The sequence below is a fragment of the Phyllostomus discolor genome, chromosome 13 (genome assembly GCF_004126475.2).
Source record: "Phyllostomus discolor isolate MPI-MPIP mPhyDis1 chromosome 13, mPhyDis1.pri.v3, whole genome shotgun sequence".
NCBI classification, from domain to species: domain Eukaryota; kingdom Metazoa; phylum Chordata; class Mammalia; order Chiroptera; family Phyllostomidae; genus Phyllostomus; species Phyllostomus discolor.
Window position 1 is genome coordinate 75,714,912 of NC_040915.2, and position 21,969 is coordinate 75,736,880.

The window sequence follows — 21,969 nt, forward strand, 5'->3', positions numbered from 1 at the left end:
CTCAGATATCACAAGGGAGAGAGAAAAACACCTGTGTCCAACCCTGGCTGACAGCAACAAAGAAGCTAATTCTGACCTGCTCTGCTTTGGGTCTTAAGCACCTGCACCAAATATGACCCAGGATCCAAATTCTTGGAAAATAATTTGAAATGACACCTTCTTAAAGAAAAGATCTTTTATATTTTTTAGGAAAATAGGTCAATCCCAAAATGTGCCATCTCAGATAAGTCCAGGCAAGTATCAATAGAAGTCTAAATAAAAAAAAAATAAAAATTAAAAAAACATAAATAGCCCTAGCTGCTGTGGCTCAGTGGATTGAGTGCCGGCCCGCAAACCAAAAGGTTGCTGGTCCGATCCCCAGTCCAAGCATATGCCTGGGTTATGGGCCAGGTCCCCAGTAGGAGGCATGTGAGAGGCAACCACACGTAGATGTTTCTCTCCTTCTCTTTCTCCCTCCCTTCCTCTCTCTAAAAATAAATAAATAAAATCTTTATAAATAAATAGCCTTATGACCCAGTGATTTCACTTCTAGGGATTTAGCTGAAGAAAATATATACACCCCTCTGTTCATTTGCAGCATTATTTATTTAATGATTTTTATTTCTTTATTTTTAGAGAGAAGGGAAGGGAGGGAAAAAGACAGGGAGAGCTACATCAGTGTGAGAGAAAAATATCAATTAGTTACCTCTCATGAGCACCCCACCAGGGGCTGAACCTGCAACCCAGGCATGTGCCCTGACCAGGAATCAAACCAGTGACCTTAAGCTTTGTGGAATGACACCCAAACAACTGAGCCACATGAGTCAGGGCTGCAGCATGATTTATCTACAAGAGTCAAGATAGGGATGCAACCCAAGTGCCCATCAACAGACAAGTGAATAAAACAGCTGTGGTGCATATGTACCAAGGAATACTACTCAGCCATAAAAAGAATGAAATCTTACCACTTGTGACAGCATGGATGGACCTAGGAAGTATTGTGCTGAGTGAAATGTCACTCAGAGAAAAACAAATATCATATGATTTCACTTAGATGTAGAACCTAAAGGACAAAATAAATAAACAAACTTGAAACAGACTCACAGATACAGAGAGAGAACTGATGGTTGCCAGGGGGAGGGGCGTCGGGGGCACTGGGTGAGAAGGAGAAGCGATCAGGAAGCACAGGCAGGCAGTGGCGAAGCAGTCACCGGCATGCCATGTGCAGCACAGGGAACACAGTCAGCAACACCGTGATGACTGCGTTTGGTGACAGGTGAGGACTAGACATATCAAGGGAAGCACTTCATAAAGTATATGACTATCTAATAACTAAGCTGTACATCCAAAACCAATAAATAATTTTTTAAAAAAAGTAAATTATTTCACCCAGAATGCTTCAGGGAGGAAGGAGCCAGGCGCCCTCTCCAGCCTCGGAGGCTTCCCCGCAGCAGCCTTCCCTCTCCACCTCCTCCCCTCCAGACCCGCTCCTCTGAAAGATCAGAAGCCCACCTGCAGAGGTGCCCTGAGAATTCAAATTCAAAGCCTCCTCCTGCTGAAAACATCCTCACCCCCAGAACCAGAGGGACATAACCACAGGAGCTACACAAACATCGTCAATGAAGGATTCAGAACCTGGAAACATCCTCTGAGTTCCCCTGGGGTCTGGAGTGGAAAAGCCCACCAACAGTCAACCTGGGCTGACTCATCTCACCCGCTGGCAGGTGACAACACAGTCGTTCTGTGCCAAGATGCAGAGCTGTCAGCGATCAGAGTGGAAAAGATGCCTGAGCATAATGTGCACCAAGTCTTTCTTTCTGCTCAGGGAATGTGGGGCTTCTGAGGCCCCTAGACCAGTCCTAACAGAGGGGCAGGGGAGGGAGCAGCACAAAGAACCTGCAAGGGTCTTTTACAAGGAAGCCTAGAAGGTGAACTTGGTGAAACACCTTTAAAAAACTGATGTTTTTATTTTGTTAGATGCCCCTTGTCTTCCTAATGCAGACTGTAAAAGGGCAGAGACATTCTTCCCCAGTGAGGAGAAAAAAAGTCCCTGGCAAAAAATGGCTTGTCCCAGGGCCACCAGGCAACTCACAAAGACAGCAGAGCAGAGCCACCCACTGGGCAAGATACCAGCCCAGCACATCCTCATCCTGGGAGGGTTCTTGGCTGATCCTCGAGGTGGTCCATGTGCCCTTCCGCCACCCCACAACCGCAGAGTCAGCCACAGGAACTCACGCCCCCAAAGACAAGGAGGGCATAGGGCCAACAGGCGGGTCAACAGGCTGGCCCTTTCATTACTGGGAAGACATGCATTCTGTCCTCTGACCTCACCTTCCTCCTCTCTGTCTCCCCATCTCCATTCCCACCCCTCCCCCACATCAAGTGGACAGAGAGAAATGAAGGCTGGTTCTCCTCAGAGAGGTACCAGGAAACCAGAGGCCCAGGGAAGCCACCAGCCACCAGGGACACCGTGGACCTCCAACTGATCCTTGCCCTTCGTGGCTGGTTTCAGCTCATCTGAGTCCTCTCCCACCCCCAGAGATGTCCCCCCATTAGCCACTGCAGGCCCCCAGATCCCTCACATCTATCCTGCTCACTCGGGTCCCTGACACAGACAAGGGCTCATGACACAGAGACAGAAGCGCAGGTCTGGGAGGGGTGGCAGGGGTGGAAGTGTGGCTCTTCCAGGAACATCCTTGATGTGCAGTGAGTTATAACCACAGCCCCAAGGCACCAGCCACTTTCCCTCCCCCACCTCCAGCTCAAAGGGCAGCTTGATCAAGGAGACACAATCAATCACCTGGAGCTGTAAAAGCAGCAGGAAGGGCCCCTGCTTCCATCAGAAGGCAAAAAGAAACTACCCCAGAAAGAACAACCAGCTTGGAAGATGCTCAGGCCTCTGCTGGGCTCACAGGTGGGTGGTTAAGAGTCAAGATAAAGCCCCAGAGGTCATCTGGTCCAGGGGTCCCAAACATGGCTGACAGAATCACCCCAGACCTCCTAGTTCTGACTCCATCAGAATGAAGCCCAGGAATCAGCATTTCTCCCAAGTATGCCCCACGTCTCTGATGCCATTTATTTGGGGGACAGTGAATCTAGTCCATTCCCCTTCCTGCTGGCAGGGCCTGGGACTTAAACGACAGTGGCTAGAAGACTGATTCTTGTGGCAGGGGGTGGGGAAGTTGTCCTTGGGTATTTAGGGCAGTTGTTAAAACTCTATAATCTACTGGTAGATGAGGGGAACTGCAAAAGCACTATGCTATTGAAATAAGTCTGACACAAAAGTTGTCCATTTATACGAAACGTCAAGAACAGGAGAGTCCACAGAGAGAGAACGCGTGCTGTGGTTGCCAAAGGCTGTGGGGAACAGCAATAATTTCAATGGCAAAGGGATTTTACTTTGGGGTAATGAAATGGTCTGAAACTAGACAGTGGTGGTGGTTGCACAATACTGTGAATGTGCTAAATGCTAATGAATTGTGCAATTGAAATTAGCTATGTTATGTGAAATTCAACTCAGTTTTTAAAAAGGTTCTGTTTATGACCTATAAAGAACATTACACTTCCAAGTGCTGATCCAGTACCTAGGCACTCCCACTCTTAAGAATTGCTTCTTTCATCTCATTTGGATGCTTCATACCACCAAACTATGCAGCTAGAATGAGTGAGTCACGGAGAAGCAGGCTGAGGGCTGGGTCCTGGCCAAAGCATTCCTTCCCAGTGCCACTGCAATGCCTTCACGCACCTCTGGGCACCTGGTCCCTGGCTGAAGAACCGGCTTCAGGCTCGGAGACACCTCCATATCCAGCTCCCAGCACCTGTCAGCACCCCAGACAGACACCCCTCCACGCACACTGCCTCTCAGCCCAGCAGGCCCCGGCACTCCCAAGCGGTTCAATGGTCTGCCTCTTTTCAGAGTGAGGGGGAGAACCTGCTGCCCCCCATGCCTCATGTTCAGGGTTGTTACCAATAAAAGGAGGCCAAGTGCTTGTTGTGCAAAGGTGCTGATTGCTCGGCATTCGCTTACTGATTACACATGCACTGAGCCCACAGGGTGTCAGGCACCCACGAGGGCTCTAATCATTTCTCACCTGTCAAGAGTGCTCACACTCCTTCTGGGGGGAATTAGTGTTACCAATCTGACTAGTAATAAGAAACTGACAATAAAACCACAGTATAGTCATTGAGGTTTATTCAGAAGAACAGTGGTCCTTAATGGTCACATATTGTCTCTGTTCATTTCTTCTGTTTCAGACTGGGCAGAGCCAGAGATCAGGATGTCCTCGCCACTTCTACACAACCTCTTTCCAGAGCACAGCATCAGAACAAATAAGGCAATGTGGTTCATTTCTCCACCTCACTAACAGTGAAATAGAAAGAAGCATCTTTAAAATTCTACAGTGAAGCATAAAACAAATATCCTGTCCTTCAACTGTGAGGACAGAGGCAGCTGCTAAGCCCTTCAAACTGCAGGACAGGCCTGAGGAGACCGCAGACAGACTCCTGTGGCCCACGGACAACAAGGTTTTCTTCAGCCACCTCTTCACGGGACCCAAATGCTAGGTGTGCAAATCACCTCTGTGTCACTTTCAAGACTGTGCTAGCACTGTATTTAGTAAACTCATTATCCTCCCTGGATTCTCCACCTCAGAAGAAGGGCTGAAATCTAGATTAAGAGCTCTCTACACAGATGCCCTTGGCTGGTGTGGCTCAATGGACTGAGTGTCAGCCTGCAAACAAGGGTTGCCAGTTCAAGGGTTCCCAGTCAGGGCACATGCCTGGATTGCAGGCCAGGTCCCTAGTTAGCATGTGCAAGAGGCAACTAGCGGATATTTCACACATCAGTGTTTCTCTCTCTCTTTCTCCCTCCCTTACCCTCTAAGAAGAAATAAATAAAATCTTTTAAAAAATAAAGAAAAAAGGTCTCCCTGCACAGGGCACCTCTCCATGGAATCTCCACTAACTTGAGTTTTGTGTTTGCTCAGGATGCTTTGCCCACAGAACTCATTAACTACATTGCTGATAAATGCAGGCTGCCCATCTTACAGATGAAGGAGAATAACCTTGGGCTAAAAAACAGCATTGCACCACAATCTCCTTAAGTAGAATCATAAGCTTGCTTTAGGAAACAGATACATATTTCCTATAAATATACATATACCTTCTCCTTTCTCTTTACCAAAAGGGTGGTAATCCTATTTTCAGTGACTTACAATAATAGCTCAGAGGTATATCTTGCTTGCTGATCTTTGCAAACACGGCCCATTCACCATGACCTCCACACACCACTTCCAGTGAACCCCAGGAGGCCAGGCTGTTCCAGCCTCCTTTGCTGTTCAGGAGCGCTCCCTATTAAAAAGAACCTGTGAAAATCTCCTTGTCCTGAAAATAGTCACCCTTTAATTTACCAGCTAAGAAACTGTCATCCTGGCCTGCAAACTGAAAGGTACCGGTTCAGTTCCCAGGAGGGGCACATGCCTGGGTTGCTGGCCAGCTGGGTGCATGCAAGAGGCAACCAATTACACATTCACATTTCCTCCCTCTTTCTCCCTTCTTTGACCTCTCTATAAAAATAAATAAAATCTTTAAAAAAAGAAAATATCAGGGTCAGAGGAATGTCAAGGAACATCTAAACCATCTTCTCCACTTTGCAGATGAAGTTAAGTGACAGCTGATGTTCCACACTACACCCAAACCAAGGGCACAGGGCAGGGCCCACAGGCAGGGTGAGCAAGCTGCCCCCCATCAGTGTGAACTGGCTGCTGAGCACTGGAGCCAGGACCAGTATTAAGTGAGGTTTCACCTATGAATCCAAAGCCATTTATGTGAGCTCTTTACGATGGTTCCAAAACATCTACTTTCCCAGACTCTCCTCTTCACCAGCTCCTTCACTCTATTTATTGAGCACTTACTTATATACCACACACCAAGCGAAGAACTGGGGAGACAGCAGACTTCAGGGATGGGGAACAGCATGCATCCACACTGAGGACAGGACCCAGAGCAAGGGCAGAGCAAAGTCAGGAACAGGAGGGACTTGGGACTTGCCCCATTTGAAAAGTTAAAAGAAAATTAGTGTAGCCAGGGGTGCCAGGGAGAGGGTAAAATCAGATGAGACTTCCAGGTTTTAAAAGGAAAAGAGAGTCCACAGCAAAAAGGCTGTAGACCCCTGGCTGAAAGCAAAGCTTGCACTTGTACTGGAATATCCACGACCGGCAAAGGCAGCCCAGCAAACCAGAGGTGGGCCAAGTCTCTGTCTCTGCATTTACTAGCCACATAGCTCAGTGACCTCACTTCACCTTTCTGAGCCTCAAAGTACTCACCTGTGCAATGAGAGTAACAATAACTCTTGCCTTCCTAATAGCATAGAGCTGTTATAGGAATCAAATGTGATGCTCTCCATAAATATACTTCATAAACCTCAAAACGCTGAAACACTATTTCCTTTTGTTATTTGGTATATTCTTTATATCATTGTATGATGATCAAGTGGGATTTATTCCAGGGATGCAAGGGTGGTACAATATCTGCAAATCAATAAGCATAGTACACCAATAAACATAATGCATAAACAAAATAAAGAACAAAAGTCACAAGATCGTATCAATTGATACAAAAAAGTATTTGATAAATCCAACACTCACTTAAGGTAGGAAGTATTTTTAAAGATTTTATTTATTTATTTATTTATTTATAGAGAGAGGGGAAGGGAGCAAGAAAGGGAGAGATACATCAGTGTGTGGTTGTTTCTCGTACACCCCCTACTGGGGACCTGGCCTGCATCCCAGGCACGTGCCCTCACTGGGAATCAAACCAGGGACCCTTGGTTCACAGGCCGGCACTCAATCCACTGAGCCACACCAGCCAGAGCTGATTTATGATAAAAACACTCAGCAAAGGGGGAATAAAGGGAGCATACCTCAACATGATAAAGGCCATATACCAGAAACCTTCAATTAACATTATACTCAATGGGCAAATCAGAAGCAAGACAAGGATGCCTGCTTTTACCACTCTATTCAACATAGTATTAGAAGTCCTAGCCACAGCAATCAGACAAGAAGAAATAAAAGGCATCCAAATTGGAAAGGAGGAAGTAAAACTGTTACTGTTTGCAGATAACATGATACTGTGTACATAGAAAACCCTATAGCCTCCAACAAAAAACTATTCAACCTAGTAAGTGAATTTGGCAAAGTAGCAGGATACAAAGTCAATATTCAGAAATCGATGGCATTTTTGTACACCAACAATGAACTATCAGAAAGAGAAACTAAGAAAAAATCCCATTTACTATAACAAAAAAATAAAATAAAATAAAGTACCTAGGAATAAATTTAACCAAAAAGGTAGATATCTGAACTCAGAAAACTATGAAACACTGAAGAAAGACATTGAGAAAGAAACAAATAAATAGAAGCATATACCCTATTAATGGACTGGAAGAATTAACATCATTAAAATATCCATACTACCCAAAGCAATGTATAGATTCAGTGCAATCCCTATTAAAATACCAATGGCATATTTCACAGATTTAGAAGAAATAGTCCAAAAATTTATATGGAACCAAAAAAGACCCAAGTAGCCTCAGCAATCTTGAGAAAGAAGAACAAAGTAGGAAAGATCATAATATGTGATGCCAAGCTATACTACACAGCCAGTGTAATCAAAACAGTATGGTACTGGTATAAGAACAGACACATAGATCAATGGAATAGAATAGATAGCCCAGAAATAAACTCATGTCTCTATGGTTAATTAATATTTGACAAAGGGGGCAGGAGCATACAATGGAGTGAAAATTGTCTCTTCAATAAATGGTATTGGGAGAACGGTACTGGTATGTGCAAAAAAAAAAAAAAAAAAAGAAACTAGACCACCAACTTATATCATGCACCAGAATAAATTCAAAATGGATAAAAGACTTAAATACAAGTCATGACACCATAAAAATCATAGAGGAAAACTTAAGCAGTAAAATTTTAGATATCTCACACAGCAATATTTTTGCCAATGTATCCCCGAGGCCAAGGAAAAACAATCAAAGAAAAAAAAATAAACAAATGGGACCAAATCAAATTAAAAAGCTTCTGCACAGCTAAAGAAACCTTCATCAAAATAAAAAGGGAACCAACTATATGGGAGAACATATTTGCCAACAACATATTGGACAAGTGTTTAATCTCCAAAATATATAAAGAACTCATATGACTCAACACTAGGAAGAAAATCAATCCAATTAAAAAATGGGCAAAGGACCTGAACAGACGCTTCTCCAAGGAGGACATATAGAGGGCCCACAGACATATGAAAGGATGCTCCAAGGTGGCAGCGTAGGCAAACACAGCTCACCTCCTCACACAACCACATCAAAATTAAACTATAAAAGCATCCTCAGACCTCTCAGAAACCCAGTTGAGTGGTAGCCTGCCAATTACAGAATTACACAAACCATATCCATCCAGACTTGTAGGAGGGGCAGAGACGCAAAACAGGCTGGTCCCACATCTATGTGTGGTAGATAAAAATTCGGGAGGGTATCTCCAGAGTGAGGAGTCTCAGCCCCATACCAGGTCCCCCAGCCCAGGGTTCCAGAGCCAGGAAGATAAGTCCCAACAACTTCTGGCTGCAAAAACCAGCAGAGATTGGGTCAGTGGACAAAACTTCTGGAGTACCAAGCAGTTCCTCTTAAAGAACCCACACTTGGACTCACCTACTCAGACTCACTCCCTCTGAGCTCTAGCACCAGGGCAGCAGCTTGAAGGGCACCGGTAGCATAAGGGAGGACCTGAAGTGGCTGACAACAAGGTGGGTGCTGGGGGATAGCCTTCTCCCAAACAGAAAGGCAAGCAGATGCCATTGTCCCTTTCCTGAGCCCTCCTTCCATAGAACCAGCAGGCAGGTGCCATATCTGAGACTCCATCAGCCTAGCTCATACTGTTTGCCCCACCCTGGAGATCCCCTGAGACTCAGTCCCACCCAACTTACAGGTCCACCCAAGCTGTTAACCATGACTTTTCCATACAAATGGTTGGTCCTGGATCATGCTTCACAACTTCCTAAATCCTATCAAACAAGCAACAGCTGGCCTCACTGAAACTCCAGCCCCTGTACCTCTTGCTAAATGGCCCCAGGAAGGGCACTAGCAGCACCAAGCCTAGACTCACAGTTTGGCTTTGCCTGGGAATCTCCAAGCCCAGCACAAGAAACAGCCATCTCAGATTGCTTTACAGCTCATGCAGGGTGGCCCTGGGCAGAACACTAGTGCAGGATGACATTGGCCTGCACCACCCAGGAACCCCAGAGCCTATACACCCAGTGGACAGCTACAGACCACTCATATGACTTGATATGAGATGATATAAGATATGAGATCTTAAAAACAGCAAGAGAAAAGCAGTTAGTTACCTACAGAGGAGTTCCCATTACACTATCAGCTGATTTCTCAAAAGAAACTGCAGGCTAGAAGAGATTGGCAAAAAATATTCAAAGTCATGAAAAGCAGGGACCTACAGCCAAGATTGCTCTACCCAGCAAAGCTATTGTTTAAAATTAAAGGGCAGATAAAGAGTTTCCCAGACAAGAAATAATTACAGGAGTTCAACATCACCAAACCATTACCACATGAAATGTTAAAGGGACATTATTTAAGAAAATAATTTTTAAGAAAAAAATTATTTTTTTCTTATTTAAGAAAAAAAGATCAAAACTATGAACATAAAATGGAAATAAATACATATCTATTAACAAATGAATCTAAAAAACAAAATAAGCAAACAAGCAGAATGGAGACAGAATCATGGATGAGAGCATTTTGATGGTTCCCAGATAGGAGGGGGTGTGGGAGAATGGGTGAAGAGGTGGGGGGTTTAAAAAGTACAAATAGGTAGTTACAGAATAGCCATGGGGATATAAAGTACAGTATAGGAAATGGAGTAGCCAAAGAACTTGTACTCATGACCCATGGACATGAACAATGGTATGGGGATTGCCTGAGGGTGTGAGGGGTGCTGGGTGGAGGTGGGCAAAGGGCAACTGTAATAGTGTTAACAATAAAATATAATTTTAAAAAAATGGACCAAGAAAAAAGATGCTCAACATCAATAGCCATCAGAGAGATGTAAATTAAAATCACAATGAGGTATCACCTCACACCAGGCTGAATGGCCATCATAAGTAAATCAACAAACAACAAGTGACGACCGGGATGTGGAGAAAAGGGAACCCTAGTACACTGTTGGTGGGAATGTAGACTGGTGCAGCCCACTGTAGAAAATAATATTAAGTTTTCTCAAAAAATTAAAAATGGAACTGCCTTTTGACCCAGCAATTCCATTGTGGGGAATATACCCTAAGAATCCTGAAACACCAGTTCAAAAGAATTTATGCACCCCAATGTTCATAGCAGCATTATTTTTAATAGCCAAGATTTTAAAATAACTTAAGTGCCCATCAGTAGATGAGTGGATAAAAAACTGTGGTACATTTACACAATGGAACACTACACATCAAAACAAAAGAAGAAACTCTTACCCTTTGCAACAGCATGGATGGACCTGGAGAGTACTGTGCTAAGTGAAATAAATCAGTCGGTGAAAGACAAATATCATGTGATCTCACTTTTAAGAAGAATCTAATGAACAAAATAAACTAATGAGCAAACTAGAGCCATGGGCATGGAACCGTGGAACACACTGACAGCTGTAAGAGGGAAGGGTGGAGGTGGGGGTTGAAGGTGAACCCTTAGGTTCTTTCCTAAGAAGGTGAAGGGATTAGTAGAAGAACACACATAAACATACATGGACATAGACAACGGTGTGGGGATTGAGTATGGAAGTGGGGGATGGGCTAGGTGGGGGGCCTTGAAATGAGGAGAGGTGAGATAACTGTAATAGTACAAACAATAAAACACTAAAAAAGAAATAAATAAAAAATAAAGGTTGAAGGTCTTATTCTTTTTTAAAATATATTTCATTGATTATGCTATTACAGTTATCCCATTTTATTCTTGTAATAACCCATCACTACCAGCAGCAACACACCTTGCCAAATTTAGCAAACCCCCTGCCAAGTTAACTACATGACCTTTTTTTAACTACTCAGTAAGTGAATTTCAGGGGACTAAATAGATATAGATGAACTAAGTTACAGGTACAGAGTCTCATGTTACTCAATTAACTGAGCACAGGCTTAAAACATTTCCCGTCTTTCTCAAACACCCTCGAACTTTTACAGGCCACTCAACCACCTGCACTGTGTCCCCACGCCCTGCCACCAGCAGGCTCTTCACCTGGGAAACTCAGTAGTGGCACTCATCTTTCTTATCAGGTGTCCAGGGCAGGGCCCATGGAATTGTCATGCCTGTACCTCTGGGCTAACAGAGAAAGAGGGCCCTTACCTCCCTGGTTCACCTCACAGGCCCCAGCTGAGTCTCCCCAGTGACAGTCCCTAAACCAGCCTCCCCCCAACTCCGAGATGGCCTTTAACCCAGGCCCTCCATGCTCAATCAGAGTGTGCCAGCTTTTTCCAATCCCTTCTGGACATAGAGGTTTCCTAAGAGTTAAAAATTTCCTCATGACAATGTATGACAGTATTCAGCTCCACAGCTCAGCAAGGTAGAATGGATCTGCACCTTAGTACCAACTAACATATCAATGAAAATCTCAATTCAGGACCCACTTACAGGCTCAAACCCACAGTTGTTTCACACAAGAATCACCCTGCCCATCTTGCCTGCTCTGATTCATAGTTATTTGGAGGAAGTGGGTTTCCACTCAATAAGCTGGTCTCTGTCCAAAAAAAACAAGGCAATGTCAGTTACTCTCTTCATTTAAACAACATGGAGAGGCATCAGAAACAGCATGTTGGCCCCTACACAGCAGGAGCCGCATCTGATATACAGACATCTTTATACTGCTCCTTTGCCACTCAGATTTGGGATACTACCACATCAGTCTGCCTTCCTGAAAATGCATAGGTGTGTTTTTAATCTAATTCAAGGGGCTGGAGATAAATCATCGTGAAGGGTCCCGATTTTCCTAGCAGAGAGCCTGCAGCAGCAGCAGCAATGGCATACTAAGTCACAGGGCAGGCAGGAAGGGGGGGGTCACACGCAGCTACACGGAGGTGAGTCAACAAAAGCACAGGAAGCACAGGGCAGGGTTGGGAGATGGCCCCACTGTTAAAGCATGTATGTTTACATCTTTCACTGCAGAACAGACCCACAGGGTCTGCACTGCACCTCAGCAAACACAGTGCAAGGGGGCTGTGGGTGTTACACGACCTCAGAAGGGAAGGCCCAGAGGTCAGCCTTCATCACCAAGTCACGGATGGGAGGAAGCAGCTGTGCAGAGGCGCCCCCAGAGGTGAATCTTGCCCCCTGTGCCATCCACAGCCTTTGCACTCACCCCCAGGAAAGAAAAGCCACTGACTCCTGCTACTTAGCTCGGCAGTCAGCAGCCACCAACACCCGGGGTTTAGACTACAGCCCTCAACTCTCCTTTCCCTGATAGTTGTGGTGAAAACAAATGCAGTTCTTCTCTGCAAGGAAGCTCCGCTCCTCGGTGACACAGAGATTGCCACCACTAGGGAGGGGACAGCCCATACCCTGCATAAGCTGGCAGTCCAGTACACTAGACTAGAGCCACATGTGCCTATTTCAATTTACATCTAAACTGATTAAAATGAAATGAAATAAATTCAGTTTTACAGTCAGTCATACCAGCCACATTTCAAGCGCTCAATCACCGTATGTTGCTAGAGGACACACTGGACAGCACAGATACAGAATATCTGCATCATCATAAACAGTCTGTCAAAGAGCCCTGGCTGGATAGCTCAACTGGTTGGAGCATCATCCCCATACACCAAGGCTGTGGGTTTGATCCCCAGTCGGGGCACATACAAGAATCAACCAATAAAACAGTAAATAAGTGGAACACCGAATTGACATTTCTCTCTCTCACTCACTCTTTCTCTCCTCTTTCCTCTCTCTAAAATCAATAGATTAAAATTAAAAAAAAAAGGAAGATCTATCGAAGAGCACTACATTAGATCTGTCACTAGGCTAGGAAGATAGAATCTCCCAGCTCCTGGCTGGTAGCAGTGATATGACCGTAGATGTTACAATAGTTATTAACAATTCCCCAGCAGGTAACAGAATGTGTTCTGTTTATCTATTCATAATTCTATTTATCTATTGCCATTGTGATTGTTATGAAATCCTATTTTTAATGGAACTCACCCCAAAACATACAAAGCATTCCTCTAGTTAGAATAAAAAAACTGAGGGTTTCACAGCAAGAGAGTGAAAGCCATGTCTGGACCCTGAGCAGCAGCCCATCTGCTTGCTCTGATGTGCAGCATCACCAGCATCCACCACCCCTGCCGGAAACCTCCTCGTGCCACTTCTCTGAAGGACTGAGCTTCACAGCTCGATAAAGCAATAAATTAGGTCAAAATTAACTGTAGCTCATTTCAAACTGAGGGAAGTTGATCTGTTTGTCTCCTTGGCTGGACCGAGTGTGCCCTGTGCCGACGGATGTCCTGGCACACCGAGAGGACAGGTCAGGCAGGCTCTGTAGCCCAGGCCACTGCTGGGAAAGAAAACACAAGTCCCCAGATATTCAAACCATACTGGGGTGAGCTCCCTGTAGTTTCCACAGCTAAAGCTAAAAGGAGAAAAAGTCAGTATAATACCTCAGCTTTATTGTATTCTTATGCTGTCAATTGTCTGCATCTGACTTGTCAAAGTTTCTAAACTCCAAACTGGCTTTTGTTTATGCCAGCCATTTCACATATCAGTTGCCCAGAAATGCTAATTCATGTTAATATTTGCCTAAGCAAAATTTAACTAGACAATAAACTGATGTATTGTTAAAAAGACTAAATGACTACATAGCAAAGGCAATGAGGTTACGTTTTGGATTACCTGCTCTTTGGACGATCAGAATGCTTCTGAGTGGGAAGCACAAGTCTGGCTGCATCTGTCTCTGACCCAGGAGGAAGCGATGACAGTGCAAAGATGGCTGTCATCTCTCAGGAGAAACAGACCAAAACACGACAATGAAATGTTCCAACGGCTTGTTTGTTTGTTTGTTTGAGGATGTTAGTTATTGTTCAGATCTGCTTCCTGGATCCCAGGTATCAAAGCAATTTATTAAGCATAACATTAACTTCATTTCACAGTCTATAAAGAAAACATTCTTGAAAAGAGCACAAATTAAAACCAAAATCCATGATCTCTAAATCAGATGGTCTCCAAACCTGACCTCTACATGTCTAGGGAACTGCTCTCCAGAATGGCTTTTCACTTCATCCATTCAGTCACTCCTATCCCTGTCCCCTTTGCTCCCATTCTTCCCCATCTTAAAGCCTCCACCCAACATGCCCCAAGACAAACAAGTTGTTAATGAACTAAACAGTGGCAGAGACTGAGCTGCATGCAATAAGGAGAGATGCCAAGTGGAACCAGGAAGTTTTTCAAGGTCACATCCCTTATCACGCCAACCCAACAGGCCAAGCAATTGTTCACCTACTTAGAAGCCAACTTGAAACAGCAAATACTTTGCCTTCTCATCTTTTGTAAGCATACAGGTCAAAAGTCCTAAATTCAGAACCAACCAACCAATTCTTTCCCAGGCAAGTGTATCGTGCAAGAATCTACTCCAAAGAGATCTGAGGCAAAACAGTATGCAACCCCCAAAGAAGGCTCTTTGTCCCAGGACCTCATGCTGTAACAGACACTTGGATTTCAGTCTCGAGCCAGGACACTGAATACTCCCTGGCCTCTAAAAAGCAGGAATTACAGAGAGAGTTCATCAGAAGGAATATAAACCTGTAAATCCTGTTAGACTTTGCTCTTCATTCCAAAGGATTTTTCCCCAAAACAACACATTAGCAATACCACAAGAGGCTGAAAAGGAAGGGTGCTGCACACCAGAATCCCAGAAGCTCATTCAGAATGGCCCCAGGGTGGCCCCAGGGGCCAGGGCCCCACTAGCCACCATCCTTACCACCATTGAGCAAACCCACTTTACTCCCCATTCGGCTCTCCTCCAAAGCACTTTGCTAGACCTTGGATGTGCTTCCTATCATCGAGGCCCATCTTCTTTCAGGTGCATAGTAGGCCCACAAATATCCCCAAAGACACTCCTAAATGCCAGGATATAGAGAAGTGAAAGGCTTGAGCCATGCCCTCAAAAAGCAAACAAGGAGATGAGACAGTGGAACAAGCATAATGCAAGGCAGGAAATGCTGTATCTGAGCTCAAAAAAATGCTTCCCACTAGAGGCTGGGAATCTTAGAAAGTATCCCTTAGATGTTGAAGAAGAGAAGAGGGGGAGATAAGCAGAGGAAAAGGCAAGCATGACAACTCTGCCATCCTGGAGCAGACATAAGATCAGAAAGAAATTCAGTGTGTCAAGGATTATGGAACCCCCTTTCTTGGACTTGACCTTTGTAAGGGGCTCAACTCCACAGGTTAGAGGAGCCAGAGAAAAAGTGACTCCAACCCAGAGCTTTCTTAGACGCAGAATGTCCTTGCAAAAAATGCCCTCCTTGCTCCTCTCCCTGAAGCTGGTGGCCTTAACGTTACTCGTAGCTCCTGCATTCGGGCAGCTTCTGTTTCCAGCCTTAATCTGTGCATCCTCAACTCATTTGAAGGTCACAGGGCAAGAAGCTGCAGAGTACTGTAGCCCACCAACCCCTTCTCACTCTATCTCCATGCCCTCCCAGATCACACAACCCACTAAGATCCCACTGCAGAGTTGTGAAGAGTTTGCTGTATCCATGTTTACCTGCTCCTGTTTAGTAGTCACATGCCTGTATTTGTACCTGCTTTATCTCCTCCTTAAATTTTAAGTTTTCTGAAAGCAGAGATGAAATATTCCACATCCCTGCCCTCACCCCCATCTCTATATAGAACCACATTCATTCAAGCAACACTATGGAAAAACACTGAGATTCCATAGGTTTAAAAGTTAAAGGGAGGGAGTATAAAGTGCAAATTGGCTTATGGCCAGAAGCAGGATGGCCATATAATTTATAGGCCACATCCAAACACTTATAAGAGTAAAGGCAGCACTTTTCATCACCAGCAGGGACAACTTATAAACCAGGTCTGTCCCAAGGAGAACAGGCAAATGGTCACCCTTGCTAGAAAGGTCATTCCAAGTAGATGTGAATACCCAGAGCTCCCCAGGGGTCAGGCCAAGCCCCTCCAGTCACTGGGGCCATGCTGGAAGTTCTTCCTTCTGTCTAACTCCATTCCTTAAAGATTCAAATTAATACCACTTTAATTAACCCCAAGGCAATAGAGAACAATGGCATAGAAAGGCAGCCTCAGAGGAAAAAAAAACCACCTGTGTCCTCACTTTTGGTAGGGATCCCTCATTATTTGTTGGACCGCTAGTCCTTCCTCCTTCAACTGAAGCAAACTCAATCTGGCTGGCATGTAAAAGCTGACGGTTCTGAAGTCACTACTAGGAAGAACACAGTTGTTCAACTTGCCCCAAGGGGCTTTCACAAACCAAATCCAAAGAAGCAATGGCATCTGTGTGAGCACTGTGAGAATAGGAAGCTCTTCATGAGCCCTGGAAGGGACTGTCTCCCACCCTGCCCCACTCAGAGCCCCTGGTGTGCTGATTCAAGGCCACAGCAGAGCTGGGCTGACTGCAAAGTCTGGAAATCTCAGGGAACCAGGAGCCTCTCTCCTCCCTCCCCCACCTGGGATTCTCTTTTGAGAGCAAGGACCTTGCTGACTTCAACAATACACAAACACAAAAGTTTCAGACGGGGATGGAGAGGAGAACAAGGACCTGCAGGGTCTGTACCAGGGAACATAAGGAAAGGGGCAGGCAGGCCCCAGCAGCCCATGCCCACTGGTAGACATTTGTCTCTACAGGTTGATGGCCAATGGAAGACAAATGATCCTACCCACTCACCATCCCTCCCCACTTTATAATCCCCCACACACATATACACACATATGTATACATGTTAAAATGAAGTATTTAAGAAGCATTGTATAAAGACAGGGTAACTGTTTAATCACCAGAAGGTCACTAAACAATGCAGACAAAATGTTAAAGAGCAGGCAACCCCGCCCCATGTGCCCTTGGGCTAGTCATTTCACCTTGCCCAGCTTTGGTTTGTCATGGTTTCTCATTGACAAAATGACACAACAGAGTTAACCAATGCCACTGCAATAAAGGTAAAAACATGACACAAGGGGGTAAGATGGTTTGTAAGGTTCTTCCTGGGTCTGAGGGTTGAATGTTTAACTCTACATATTTCCTGAAGAAATAGCTAAAGAAAAATCAGTGAAGAGAAGCAAAACTTTTAATTTCTAATCTTTTAACTTCTATTTTAAAGGGGAACATTTTGACTGTAGAAATCGTGCTGCCTCCACCAGCTTCACTCACTATCCCCCACTGACCTTCTAGTCTGGCTGATGTTGGTCTGAGCCGCAGGCCTGGGACTCTCACCAAACAGGGGCACAGACAAATTAATATTGCCAGTGCTGACACTAATCCACAAACCCAGTGTGCAATTTCTAGCAATGAGACTGGTCGTAAGTGAAATTCGTGTTATTCATGATCTAATAAACCCATTGCCTGGATAGAAATATATCACTGAAAATGCCCAACGAAGTCTTGCAGTCTTTCAAATCATAAGGGATATTCCTATCCAAAATAATATCTACATCTCGAAGGGGAAGTGTAATGGATTAGAACCTTACACACACACACACACACACACACACACACACAGTCCTCCTGACTGTATCTGGATCAAGGTTTCCAGTTTACTCCCCTAACTGTGGTCAAAAACGGTAGGTATGTAACCCTCTCATCTTACCGTCTTACCGTCTGGGTCTACTGCAGGGTGCTCGCCTCCACCGCCTGCTGAAGATACACCAAGGCAGGCCCATTTTTCATTCCATGTGAAATGAAGCTGCGTGTCCCCCCACCCCATACTTACCGTAAACTACACGGGTCAGCACCCACCCTGGGGAAATAGGCATTGCACCTCGCGAGTTACCTGATACGTGTTTGCTACAACCGACAGGAAGAAGGAAAGATGAATGCAATTCAACTGTTGACGGTTGAACTCATGCGGGAGAAAGAACACAAACGCAAGCCAGTGAGTCCCCAGTAGCCTGCACCTAGTGGCTACTGCGAAGGATGGATGCGGGGTGAGGAACTGCAGGAAGAGGAAAGGGCTGCCAGGCGGGTTGCAAAGTACTCACCTGTCCGTACACCTTGATGGGTTCCGGCTGCAGAGCCGCGCTCCGTCTGCTCCGGGGAGGCTTCTCGCCTGCCCCCCGGGTGTCCCTGCGCACCAACAACGGCCGCTCGCGCAGGTCGCCCTGCACCACGCGGAAGCCCCGGTCCTGGGGCAAGGGAGAGCTGCCTCCGTGCAGCGTCTGCGTAAGGACCTCGCCGAGAGCCCCGGGTGGCAGTAGCGCGACCAGGGTGAATAGGAAGGGGAGTCGCGGCTCCCTCCTGCTGCTCCGCGTCGCCATGTTCGACCTAATGCTACGACAGGTGGCGCCGCCGCCAGGAGAGAATGCGCAGCGCGAGGCCAGAGAGACGCGGGGCTGGGCCGCGCACGCCGCTCCTGGGGCTTCCAGTCTCTGCGCCCCTCCCCACAGCCCTGCTGAGTCCGCCACCACCGCCGCTACCGCTGCCGTCGCCGCCACCCGTCGCCCCCGGGGCCCGCTCCGCTTGGCGCGGCGCCGTCACGTGGGAGGCCCGCAGCCGCGTACCCCTTCGCGCACTTTCTCTGCTCTGAGGCCTCGGCGGTGACTCCGGCCCCTCCCCTGCGGAGGGATGGGGAAGTCAAGGCAAGGCGCGGTCCCAAGGGTGCTTCCCCTCTGCGCAGCTGGCACACCTAGCCGAACACCCTGCGGCAGTCAAGAGTTGTGTTGAGCGCGCTTGTCCCCTCTGGGTTTATTTGCCACCAACGGTGTGTCGTGTCGAGGTTGTCCTAAACTGAGACCAGTCTCCTTTCCGATTGCACATCCCCTGTCCCGCCTTGAAACCACTATCCCGAGACCACCGCCACCGCCCCCTGCCACACCCCCACATGAAGGGAGGGCCACGCCCGAAGAAAATTAGCTCTGAGAACACAGAGCGCACATAGAGTCCAGATGAAGCTGCCGCCATTGTGAAACTCGGAGTGTGAACTACTCTGGGTCCCACAACGTACCTGAAGGGGCCACAACCACATGAGGGCCTCAGCCCAGTAGCAACTCCGGATCCCTCCAGGGTGGGCAACCGCAGGGCCACTCCACCTCAGCGGCAGGTGGGTTTGGCCGGCCGGCAGCTACCAGTGCTGCAAGTCTTCTCCCCGAGGGTGTCAAGCTTCCCACAGGAGGCAAGAAGGGGCAGACACACGAGCAGTGGAGAGGATACACTTGAACCCTAAATTGTATCACAAGAGCCAGACCCTCTGAACAACGTGAGATAGAACTTCGCTTTCAGCTGCTGAGGCACAGCCAAAGTAAATACTTTATGCCGGTTTGTGGGCTCAGCCAAGGCCTATCCACTGTGGTCTCCTCTGTTTAGTTTTGTGCTTCTCTGTGCTCTAGACTCGCCCCTGGGTTTTGATAAGACAAAGGTGAATGGAGAAGGGCTGAGGGAGAGAGGACTTCTAAAGTTGCATATAAGCCCTTGGTTCAGAGGAAGGGGGCCATGGTCAGCCCAGTTCTGCCCAAATGCTCCCCATACTCAATAAACCACAGTAGCTTGAGTCCTGCCTTTTCTCTCTCTCATGTTCCCCAGTCAACTGAGCAGAGCTGCCTTCCCTACCTAGCACCATCAGCAGTAACCTGCCTTTCCTCACCACCCTAAATCCAGCCTCCTACCACTCTCCCTGACCCTATGCCAGAGTTGCTGGGGACCTGGCCTCAGATCCTGGGCTAGGATCCTGGCATCCCTACCAGCTCCATCCTCTAATTTTCTTCCCCAGTTTTTCTGTCCATCTCAACATAATCTCGGAACCACTCCAGGAAAATCACTTATCCTTTGGGAAAGCCACTGAACTGATACAGGACAGTAAGAAGGTAAGAGAATACCTTAGCAAGTAGAATAGGGAAACTGAGACAGAGAGCTGAACACAATGCCTGAGCAATTTACAGCCAGATACAGATGGTCACCAGTGGGGAAGCTCCCAGTGTCTGGCTGGGGGCAAAATTGGGGAAAGAAGGACCTCGCCCCCAGGGTAACCTCTCCTCCCCTGGTCTTCCTCCCTGGAGACAACATCTAGGCCTCAATTGTATTTCAGCTCCAGGCCCAGAAAAGCAGCAAAACCAAGTGAGCAACGCCAGGACCAACTGAAATGACTGAAGGCCCCTGCCTTGTCACTGACCAATCAGTGGAGACCACGATCCTGAAAGGACGCACCTATAGAACAGATACATATTCGGCTGAGACCTCCCTGAGACCGCCCCTAAGATTCCTGCCAGCAAGACAGAGAGATAAGAAGCCTCAAGACAATGGGCTCAGCACACTCAAGCATGCTCTCCCTTTGTGGGGCAGCCTGTGCCATTACTGCCTTCCTCCTGCACTTCCTTCTTCACAGGCACACGTCTCCTGAACTCTAGGGCAATATGCAGTGGCAGCTTGTCCCAAGCTGATCCCCTGAACCTGTCCCCTTTTCTCTGACTTCCCAGTGAGCCAAGGCAGCCTAGCCTGGGCTCCCCTGTTGCTTCTTCTATGCTAAACTCTTCCTTGTTTCACTGCCCCCAGCTTTAATAAATGTTTCCTCATAGTCACTGGACTTATGTTGTGAAATCTTTCCTACATGAAGTCAAGAATCCACACACTACAGCTGGTCCCAGGGGGACCCACTCAGGGCAAGATTCCTGTCCAGAAAGGGAACCACTGCCAGCTCCTTCTCCCCATCTAGTCCAGGGCTGTGTTGTCATATCACCTTATCTGTGGCCTTCCAAGACCAGCAGCAATGACACCGGTACCCACCATGTAACCCCAAGGGAAAATGAGAGGAATGTGAGTATTGCCAGAATACAATGTAGCTAATTCAATTCTTGTTTCTTTCAACATATATTTAAGGAGAACCTTCTCTACAAAAGCAAGTGTCAGAGTCCTGCAAAAAAAAAACACGTGTCCCTGAAGTGTGGATTTGAAGACAGGAGCTACTTTGCCCACACAGACTGCTGACAGGTTCAGAGGGCAGTGTGCAGGGAAGGATTAGTAAGGCAGGGCCAACTTTTCGCTGATTTTGATGTTGGTTTGCAACGTGGATGCTAGAGAATTGGCAAGAATGCCCAAACATGGTTAATCGGCCCCCTAAAGCCCCCCTCCATAATCATTATCTGTACTCCAAGCCATTCTCTGGTGGATAACTTGCAAGCCCCAGGACCTCACGTGCCTTATATCCACATGGTGTGATGGAAAGCACTCTGACTTTGCATCAGAAGGTCCACTTTCTAACTTTGGGGACTTCACCAAACAACCTCTCTGAATTTCAGGTTTTTGCATCTGCAAAATAAGAATCTTAATCCCTACCTATCACACAGAATTACTAAGAGTACCTGATGAAAAATGCACATAAACTTAAATCACTGCAAATTGTGAAGGCCCCACATAGGAGTATAGTATGTAGGTGGCATTGGAGACATGAGTTCTAGTCCTGGCTTTGCAACCTATTTACTGTGAGATTATTGTCCTGGTTAGCTCTGGGCATTGTTTCTTCCTATGTGAAATGAAAGAGACTTTGCAGCCCTAATCATTCCTCACATCCTTTGGGACCCCCTCCCAGGCATGAGACAGGAGCAGCCACAGAAGAGGCCCCCCAGGACAGGGGACAGAGTTGAATTGTACAATTGAGCAAGGAGTTCCTCCTAGCTTCAAAACCGGATCTGGGGTATAAACAAACCTCCACTTCCTCAGAAATGACATCAGGTTGTTGTGGGAATAAAGACAGACAGAAGGCAGCACAGCATCCCCCTCCATACTGCAC

At 46.5% G+C, this 21,969-nt stretch overlaps 1 protein-coding gene across 2 annotated transcripts in view; it reads right to left on the bottom strand.

Annotated features, from left to right (window-relative positions):
* The window catches only part of SORL1 (sortilin related receptor 1), a 157,053-nt gene extending 138,386 nt beyond the window's left edge, over window positions 1-18,667 (bottom strand). The window contains exon 1 of one of the 2 annotated variants that reach the window (XM_028527464.2): window positions 18,233-18,667. In XM_028527464.2, coding sequence (XP_028383265.1) covers window positions 18,233-18,508 — 276 coding nt within the window. In that variant the 5' untranslated portion in view covers window positions 18,509-18,667. Of the gene's footprint in view, window positions 1-5,192; window positions 5,212-18,232 lie in introns of those variants that run through there. The other variant, XM_036013859.1, reaches the window with a different exon arrangement.
* Window positions 18,668-21,969: the final 3,302 nt, after the last annotated feature.